The sequence below is a fragment of the Alligator sinensis genome, unplaced genomic scaffold, assembly GCF_000455745.1.
Source record: "Alligator sinensis unplaced genomic scaffold, ASM45574v1 scaffold50_1, whole genome shotgun sequence".
NCBI lineage: Eukaryota > Metazoa > Chordata > Crocodylia > Alligatoridae > Alligator > Alligator sinensis.
In genome coordinates this window covers 509,712-519,898 of record NW_005842059.1, presented here as the reverse complement: position 1 = coordinate 519,898, position 10,187 = coordinate 509,712, and the positions used below count along the sequence as shown (strand labels likewise).

Sequence of the window (10,187 nt, the reverse complement as noted above, 5' to 3'; positions counted from 1 at the left end):
GTCCCATTCCATCTGTTTAAAGTACGGGTGCCTCAGGATCGCGCTCTCTCCGCCCAGCGCCTGACTACCCAGGCGCATGTTGGGGTTCTTGGTCATGAACTGCAAAACAAAAGAAATGATGGATTAATCACCAGGGCACAGGTGTGAGCGACACCGACGAGCAATGACACAACGGGCCTGTCCTGAGCCCGGGCCTGTCCTGAGCTTCCCTGCTGACCCGAGGCTGCCAGCCAGACTTTCCGCTTTCGTTACCCTGGAGCTGCGTGCAGGGAGTTTGACTCATCTGCTCTGGCCGGACGGAGCCAGGGACATATTTGTCCTTGGTCTCTTCTATTTCAGAAACAACCTTGGTTACCAGGATCATAAAAGAAAGCTGAAATGCATCGTCTGCAACAGGACAAACAGTGCATTCTTGTCTCCGACCTTCAGGAATAAAAGCTCTTTATAAGGTGCCACTTGCCAGCCGGCTGGGCTTTGGCTTGCAGTCAGTTTTGAGCTGTGTCTTTCTTCCTAAACCTCAGCCTGTTGAAGGGCAGCCAGAAAACCTGCACTTTGCTTCCTGCAGTCTCAGAGAGCAAAACAGAAGAGACTAAAGAGAAGGAAGACAAGTTTTGGGTTTCGGAGACCACGGAGAAGACAGCAGGAGCCCAAGGAAGACCAAACCTCTCAACCGAAGCGGCAGACCCTTTGGCTTTTGCAGGCAAAGCTCTCCAGGGAGTTTGATCTTCTCCATTACAAGAGGAAAGACATTTCCAAAGAGTGGCAGTGAACCTTAGCTATAGGTATGAAGGAAAGCAGTGAGAAAAGCCACAGTTCACCCAACTGGCTCGATACCTGGGAGAGAGGCATTCGGCTTGTGGCTCTCAGATCCTGGAAAGAGCCCTGAAGTCAGGGTGGCAGGTAAACTGAAAAGGGAGCTACAAGGGAGAGATGGTTTTATTCCCCCTAGGCATCACTTCTTTGAAGTCACAGAAGAATCCTTATGCCCCTCCCTCCGCTGGTAGTTTTGATTCACTAGAGGAAGAGAGAAATCACATTGCATTTTATCGGGGAAACAGCTGCTTCAGTTTGCCGAGGGAAATGACCATGAAAACAAATGGGGATCGTTGGCTGAGCGGCCTTGGGAGTCAGCTCCTCTATGAAGCAACCTGGTCTCCCAACCTCCCTTAGGAGCCAGGCTGTCACCGGCTTCCCCAGCCCAGGCCTGTTTTCCATCACTTCACCCAGAACAGGACCAAAGTTAACGCTGCGGCGTGGACGGCAGCTGGTAACCTGGATCCACAAGGAACTTGGCGATGCAAAGCAGCTGCACCGCAGCTGTGACCGTCGTAGGACCCCTCCAGGCTCTCCAACCCCCCGGCTATGTTGTGTCTCCTGGGTAGCGAGAAAATGCAGTGGAGATCCAGCTCCCTCCTGTCCCAAAGAGCTTTCTGCTGTCCTCTCTGTCAAAGGCCCACATGCAGGGGGGCTGGACCTGATGATCTGTAAGGTCCGTTCCTGCCCCTAACAACTATGAAACTCTGAACGGACATGCACCATTCACCGATTCCCCTTAGACTGCTTAAACCCCCCACCGACAGCTCCCGTTCCAAACCATTTCTAAATCAGTGCGGGCCACAGAAAATACCGCTCCAAGGCCCGGGTCAGCAAAGGACCAGAAAGTGCCTTGAACCAAACTTCTCAGGTTCACAAATCCCCTGGTGACAGATCAGAGCAGGGGTGGGCAAAATGCGGTCCAGGGGCCGGATGCGGCCCGCCAGGCCATTCTATCCGGCCCGCATGGCCCCTAAAAAATTTAGAAAATTAATATTTATCTGCCCCCAGCTGCCTGTCAAGCAGCCCTCGATGGCTTGCCAAAACTCAGTAAGCGGCCCTCCGCCGGAAATAATTGCCTGCCCTTGGATTAGAGAGATCCCTTGCACTGCTGCTTTGCTTCAGCGGACTCACCCCAGATCCCCTGGGGAAAATAGAGGAAAAGGGGAAAAAATGGTCTTATCCGTGTTACGGTCGCACGTAAAGCTTCAACCCAGGGCTGCACCATGGGAGGCTCTGCACACACACAGTGGCCACATCTACACGAGACGTGGGCTGCACAGTTGTTACTGCGCAGTCATTTCGTACTTGGGTGTGCAAGTACTTGGGTGTGCAAATACTAAATGATTGTGCAGCAACCGGTGTCACTGTGCGGTAGTGTCCCTGCACGACTCTGTGGGGACGCTGACTGTGCAGCAGCTCATTACTACTGCACAGCAGCATCGCATCCTGGGTCGTGTCCCGCGACGCTACTGCGCAGTAGTAACAAGTTGCTGCGCAGTAAGCGCCTCGTGTAGACGTGGCCAGTGCAAGACGGTCTTGGGCCTGAAAGAGCTGACCGTTAAAATGGACAAGGCAAGGGAGTGAGGGGAACTGCAGGTGCCCGGAGGCCAAGCGAGCAGCTGAGGGGAGGAGGTGGGTCATCTGATCCCCAGCCTGGTTCTCTGCTTGCTGTGCTGGGCGGCCCTGCACAAAGCAAAACCCAAAAGACCCAGGGGCCTGCTGAAGTTTGAGCCATGTGTTTGCACTTTAGTGTTTTGCACTTTGGCATTCAAACTGGTCTGCCCTCCCTTCAACCAACCCACCCCAAGCGCTGAGGGGTGGTGGTGGGGGGGGGGTATGCAATCCTGTTTGCCTGCTTTACTCAGCATCCTGCCCAAATTGCATCAAGCAAAACCACAAAGCCAGGTCCAAGGTAAGTGCACTCCTGCCTGCTTTTTAATGTGGCACCTTAGATTAGATGCAAGGGTCTCGACCCCTGGAGAGAGGGATGCGAACAACGAGTGTAAGCAAAACTATTGTTCAGGTTCTCAGCTGCCTCCGGAGAGCCCATGAGACCTGCACCTGCTTAGGAAATTACAGCTGACACAAGGAATTAGGCATTGCTAAACAGAATGTGTCTCGTGTGTTCGGCGAGGCAGGAAGGGAAAAAGACTCGGCCGATCTTGCCCATTGCTGGATGCTCTTCCAGCCCGGGGTAGCTGGGAGCGGGCGAGGAATTGCTGCCAAGCACATGTCTGGGCTGCCGCTGAAATCCTTCTGAACCGAACCTTGCTCCAGAAAGAAATGAGCTGAGCTGGCGGATACTTGAGCATTGCGCCCTCTTCTCCTGTCTGTCACAACCCAAAGTTGTGAGTTTTTGTTTGTGTGTGCTTCGGCACTGCTAAATTATGTTCCCGTTAAATTGCAGCTTCTTTGCACGGTGGAGTTTTCTGCTGCAGAGGAGAACTCCGGTGCAACGGAGAATTTTCCCGCCAATTTATAGCTTTCTTTGCATGGTGCATTTCTTTTGCATCTCAGAAATGCACGGTGCAAAGGAGTTCCCGCCATTTGTATTTTAATTCGAGCCCCGTTATTGGCTTGTGTTAAATTATGCACACGTGGCGGCTAGCAATTGGCTTGCTAGCTGTATAAAGAGCTTGGGTGGTTTCCGCCCAAGTTGGAGAGAAAGCAATTGGAGTCCGAGAGGGAGAGCGTGAAGATCTCTAAGCGCTGCGGATCCTTACGAACCCAACGCATTTCTTAAGAAGGCAACAGAGGTCTAAACAGCCTCTGGCCTCTCCCTATCGCCAAGCGCAATCCTAGACGTATCCCTATCCTATATACTCAAGATCCGAACCCACGGAGCCTTAACAACTCCGGGGCCAGAGACCCGAATCAAACCCACGGAGCTTCGACAACTCCGTGGGAAAGAAATTGCCGAACCCGCGGAGCCTTAACAACTCCGGAGCCCAAGAATCGAGTTTGTCGTGGTCCTCCAACGAGGATTTAAGCGGAGCTGAACCTGGAAACTGTCCGGCCTACACCGCGACCATCTTGGGTGTAAGTAAATAATCTTTGAATCAACCACTACGCCTCTGTGACTAATTCTAGCCCGTGCGTGCCTTGCCGCCGCACGGTCTCCTCTGACCCCGCGCGCCCGGGCTGCTGGCCACAGCCCGCGTGCGCAAAGACGGGTCCGCATATCGCTCCCGGCTCGCACATGGCGACATGGACGGGATTGAGAGGCGGCCCGCACACTGTCCTTGATGTTTTATGGATAAATTCAGCTCTGCAGCCTGTTCTCGTTTTGTAAGAAAGGGTCTTCAAAGGGTGAGCTCGCTGGGGCTGACGTGACAAACCCGAAGCTTAAATACGTCTTTGTGTTTCTCTCAATAAAAGGCCTGTTTCTCATACAGAGAGGCCCCGTTCCAGCACTCTGGCAACATTTGCAGCCCTAAAAGTGAATATAAAAAAAATGTATTCTCCCAAGCCCGTTCTGCACTACAAAAGTGGAAATTTAAGTGAGAATTAAGTTGATAATGTTTTTTAAAAACAGGCAGAATATTATTTCGAAGGACGGTTGCAGTCTCGTGCAACTGCATCCTTCTCTGATTTTTTTGCTTTTGGACTGTCTCTCTAGTTCAACAAAATCCTTTTTCTTCCATTTTACACTATTCATTAGCAGTTACTTATGTTCAGGGCACCCAAACCACCCGAGCTGATCACACAGGCTGTCGGAGAGGCTGCTGTCCGTCTCTCTGTACTCCAGGCCTATCACAAAAAGCACCATATTTTCCATTTCTAGCCTTTCAATGCCTGTAATCTTGTGATTTCTTGTGAAATGGCATGTCTGTGACTAAAAGGATATGGTTGGGCTATTTTATATGGGAAATTGTTGGGGTTAGCTTGGTATTCGGCATCTGAATGGAAAAATGTAGCATACTAACAGTGACTGTTACTAACTCTGAACGCTGACATTTTGCACGGCAACAGAGTTATGCATCGCTATCATATGACGCACTTAAAATTAAAAGCTGAAATTTCCAAAGTTGCCTAAGGAATCTGGAAGCCCCATCTCATGAAAATGAACAATCTAAAAGCTATCTTCTAATTCAGCCAGAAGTAACTGGTCTGATGCAGAAATTACTGAAAAAGATGCCAAGGTCCACATGATGCACAGTTAGGCTAGAAGTTCATACGTCTCCTGGGCTGAAAAACCTATGAAGTCTCCCAAAGGAAGTGCTGCAAATCCCAGTCAAAGCCTGGTTGTTATTTCTTCACTGTATTCAGGCAACGTCAGGAGGTCCATATGAGGGTGCTGGGGGAAATCGGGGAAATCGGTGCTTTCTAGGGACTGCAGGATCCGCTCCAAACCCCAGATTCTAGATTCTCCAATAACCCATCCGGAGCCGTTCAAATAACCCAGTTTCTCTGGGTGTAATCCTTAGGGACTGTAGGATCCATAGTCCATGACCTGTTCATCAGACAAGGCTTCCTTTCCAAATGATTTAAATAATGTTAGGCAAAACTGAAACCTGGTGCCAGGTGCTCAGATAGTGGAGCCAACATCCTTCTGACCAAAGGCAGGATGCAGACTGTAGGATGCCCCTTAAGGCAACGGTTGGAGAGTGCTGCAAACTGCTGGACACAGCGATGGCAGCACGTCCTGGCACAGACATTCGCTGACCACCCGCTCTAAAACCCAACGTGGGCTTGTGACGGATGCTTTGAGGGTGCGACCCCTGAGATGAGCCTGTATCTACCGTTCAAGCGGGCAGACACGGTACTTAGGGACATCCCAGTGGGGACAGGCTGCCGCCACCTTGCAGAGCCCCCTGAGAGTGCGAGCTCCTTAATGTTACATCTACCTAGCACAACGCAGTGCCATGCAAAGACCCCCAAGCTAGCTCTGAACATGCTAGCTCAGGTCTAGGAAGCAAGACCCTCTTCCAGCCCTGGGCAGAGTCCTCCCGGGATGAACTGGACTACACTTTCCAGGAACTGGCTTGGTTCAGAGCTACACCGTGCTGTGCAGACGTACCCGGCGGGGGACATGAGTGTGCCAAGAGAAAGACACGAGGAAATTGTGAGTATCCTCAGCCTGGCCACTGGGGTTGACCCAGGAAACTGGTAAACTCTGGGGGGGAAGAGAAAGGTTGTCAAGATCTTGGCACTGTGTGAATCCGGGGAGAGGTTATAACCAGGCTGCAAGAGCTTCGGGGCTTTTTATGTCCCATCAGGTGATGGGAGCAGCTGCATAGGCACAAGGTCTTCCCTGGAAAGTAGCACCTCTTCGTGCTTATTCGGCATCTGTATTTTGCATCATGGCTGGTAGCCTCATACAAACACCAGCCTCTCGACACAGAGCACCGGGCAAAGAGCCACACAGAAAAATGAGTCGTTTCTGAGCAAAGGCAAATCAAGTAAAAACACATATGAGTCCTGGGCTCCATCCTGCTTGCCCTGAGTCAACAGCATAACTACCGATTTTAAAACAGGACTGGCCGGGATCTCTTGAATCATCGAGGCCAGGCCCCCTGCTCTGGCTGGCAACTGAGTCAATTTAATCCCTTCCGTGAACACTGAAACATGCACAGCCGAACAGACTCACATGCTCCGAGTCCCCAGGTTGTTTAAGCTGCCAACTTGAGTTAGACGGAGCCTGACCTCAGATACACTTCTCAGGGACACGCCGGCCAAAAACAGCACGTTGCGGCAGCCAAAGAACATGACTTCACGGAACTATTTAAGACATATTGACAGAGAGAAAATGCAACAAACCATTTTCAAAAGTTAAAGTGCTGGAGACTACTCGATATAAGGCCTGGGGAGTTGCAGCAGAGATTGTAGGGATTAAGGGGAAATATTTTTACTCATCAGCACGACAGGCAGACGGACGATAGCGCGCACTCTTTGTAGTACAGCATTGCAACGACATCTAAAGAACGGGTTTATTAACTTGCCTGAGGACTCAGGTCTGCGTGCCCTTATTTCTGCAAAGCATTTCCGAACATATCTGTCTGTCTGTCCGCTTTCTTCCATGTCTGATTTTCAGCATTTATTTTAACTCATCTATGCTGAGTTTAATCATGACCAGCAGAGATTAATTTCAAGAACCATATTGTGGTGGGTTGCTTGCTTCTGCATAGGAGGAAACAGGTACATGAAAAAGAAAATGCTCCAAAATATGAGAGTGAATTCTCCAAATAAAAGAAATGAAAATGCCCGGCAGCTTAGTTCTTTCGTATCAATAGTTGGTTTCTATCAGGAATGCTTACTACCAGTGCCACACAAGTAGCACAGATCAAGACAAGCGGCACAGATCAGATCAGGACCACGTTATGCTAGACACCATGTGTAGCCCTTCTTCTAAGCGCTGAGGAACTTGCAGTAAAAATAGATGGGAGAGAGGGAGCAAGTGACTTTTTAACCTTTATTATAAAAATATTAAAAACAAAACAGTGAAAATGCAGTGGTATGTGGCCCTCCCAGGGGCTGAATATGAAACACTCATCAGCAAGAAAAAATGCCTTATCTCTAGAGACTGAAACCCCCGTCCTCCCCATGGGATTACATATTTAGTACTAAAGAGTGAGATAAGGAGCGTCAAAGAAAGTATATATTAAGAGAGTGCACTTTCCTTATTTTACAGATAGGGAACCTAAGGCCCAGAGAAGTCAAGTGACTTGTCCAAAGACATGGCTATCAGAACCGACACCAGGGCTGAGGTCTCAGCCGCTCTCTCAAGTACAAGACCGACCTCCTTCCATCCATGGACATGTCAAGCCAACTCCTGCTCTCACGCTGCTAAGGTAAGCACAATTTCCATGTACAGTTTCCCTAGTGTTGTGAGTGAATTATAATAAAACACTTATGGTAAAGGTACTTCATCTGAGATGAATAGACCCAAAGTCTCCCTCCCCCAGTAACGATGGAGAATGGAGAGATTTGGAGATCCCCGATGCAGTCAGGCTCATTAAGATGGGTGACCTAGAATAACAGGGCAGAGATTAACTCTAAAGGAAACAGGATTTGTCAAACATCTATTTGATCTGAGACAAAGGAGAATCATTATATGAAATCGAGCAATTACTCTAATGAAGGCTTCCCTGCCTGAATCTCTTGAGTGAACACTGGACTTGCTGCAAATAGACTGATTGGACTATTATGCAAGCACAACAGACCAACAGTCTGGAGTTTCTTCGCTGCCATTCGTCCTCCAACAAAGGATGAGAAAGACGGTTCTATTTTTTTTCATTTAAGTGACGGACAGCTAAGGGGGCACTTCAATAGCAGAGACGCACTTTATTAGTAGCTCCTATTTAGTGGGGCGTGGGGGGGTCAAACCTGACCACCTCCACTGGCAGGACTCCCATCACCTCCGTTGAGTTTCACCTGCGCAGCACTTTCAGGAGTACTGGGCTGACTTACAGAACTGCCGTTTGCAACTGGGAGCTCATGCCCCGTTTCAGTTCAGAGAGAATTAGGCTCTTCCTTGCAAAAGACGCTTTTGAAAGTGGAACTCGGCTCTGAAGTCATTTAAACATTTAAAAAAAAAACTTTGACCTCAGTCCTATGCTGGGCCTTTGGGTCTGGCCACTGGCTGTAACCAGGGCAAGTTTTCCAGTGCAGCTCAGGCTTAAAGGGTGCAGGGGCAGAACAGGGAAACAGAAACATGCTCTGAAATACACTTTAAAAACCTGTTCCTCTTATCTTTTCAGAAACAGCTTGGAAGAGGGGGGCAAGACTAAATTAGTTCGCTGTGCTGAGGAGCTGGGATTGTAAAATCCAGCCACTAAGAGAAATGACACCAGCTTTAGTGCTATCGCCCCAGGATGCTACAATAAAAGCTTCAGGGCAGGAGAGGTTAGTTTTATTGATCTGAAACAGAGGTAAGTTTGGTCTTGCTCCTTCTTAGTCTGGAAACGACCCTTTGGTGTTGCCAGTTCAAGCCTCTTGTCCTGGGAAAGTGTGTTGAGGGAGACAAACACACAAAATAAATCAGTGTCACGAAAGATGGGCTGCTAGGGGTGTAAAGGGACGCGGCATTGCTGGCTGCAGCAGAACTTTGCCCATTTCCACCGGCAGAGAATTTGGCCCCAGGTCTGGCTCCTTTCCAGAAGCAGCACTGAGATTCAGGCCTTGATCGTTTAGCTTCCAAATCGCACGGTGTTCGCTCCTCTCTCAGCACGTTCCCGTCAACACCTTCACAGAACGAACAGACTTCAGTCAAACTTTTCCAACCCAGGTGCCTACAGTCAACTTCCTAAGGTGCTGAATGGCTTTGTGATACTGGATGCATCAGATTTTGGAGGCCCAACTTGCTATACCTTCAACGGGTCTAATTTTCAGGAAGTGCCGAGATGCTTGCAAGTGCAATGCCTAGGATCTGAAGTTCACCAAATTGTCAGTCGTGCTGAAAATCCACGTCCAACTCAAAACATAGGCCCATAACACTAAAAACCTAATTCTCAGTTGTGCAATGTGCACCCAATTTATGCATAAGTCAATGGGCTTGGTACTTGCTCAGCAATTTGAAGAGTCAAGCCATTTTTATGCAGATGCTTCAACACAGACTTCGAAGTTTATCTTTAGGCATCTGGGTTTGAAACTTCTGGCCACTGGGTTTAAATCAACAGTATTAGATTTGATGCATATTGTGCAGGTTGCAAACCAACAGCAAAGTTTGCTGATTAACCAGGTGATGCAAACTGATAGAGAAACCCTGCTCTCTTTTTAAAAGCTGGCGAAACCTCCACTGAGCTCGAGAGGAGCACTGTCAAGCCCTTTGCATCTCGTGAACTGAAAGCGAGACGTGAATATATTATGTATCCATGGTGACTCATGTATAAAGGGTCAAAAGGAAGGAAGAATAAATTGCACTAACAGGACTGTGAAGGCCAACTGGAAAACCTCAGAAAAATACACCAACAGAGCCCTTTCACTGTCTTGCTTCTGTCCCCATTAGGAAGTTACAAGAGATCACAGACTCACCGAGAAGTAGGGTTGGAAGGGACCTCCAGAGGTCAAGCCCAACCGCCTGCCAGAGGCATGATCATCACTCTCCAAACCATCCTGTACAAATCTATCATCTAACATCTTTGTAAAATTACCATTAACCCTGACACAACACAAGACATAACACCCTACCTAACCTGTCATACATAAAGCAGGGGAACCACGGCAGCCAGTGACCTACTTCTCTAAAAGGTTGTTAACACACGCTCAAGAGATCCCATGTAGAGGCCACGTGCCCTGCTACAGAGGAATGAACCCCACTCCCCCATCTGAGCAAGGGGTAAAAGTCCTTCCTGACCCCAAATATGGCATTGGCCTGACCCTGAGTGGAGAGGCAAGACCCTCTAGCCAGGTACCTTGGACTTTAAGTCTCA

At 49.1% G+C, this 10,187-nt stretch overlaps 1 protein-coding gene across 1 annotated transcript in view; it reads right to left on the bottom strand.

Annotated features, from left to right (window-relative positions):
- Positions 1 to 10,187, bottom strand: part of PRKCH (protein kinase C eta) — a 174,036-nt gene that overhangs the window by 3,195 nt on the left and 160,654 nt on the right. Inside the window, 2 exon segments of the mRNA XM_006023070.3 lie at positions 1 to 3; positions 6 to 99. The exon segment at positions 1 to 3 is cut by the window's left edge and continues 38 nt beyond it. Coding sequence (XP_006023132.1) covers positions 1 to 3; positions 6 to 99 — 97 coding nt within the window.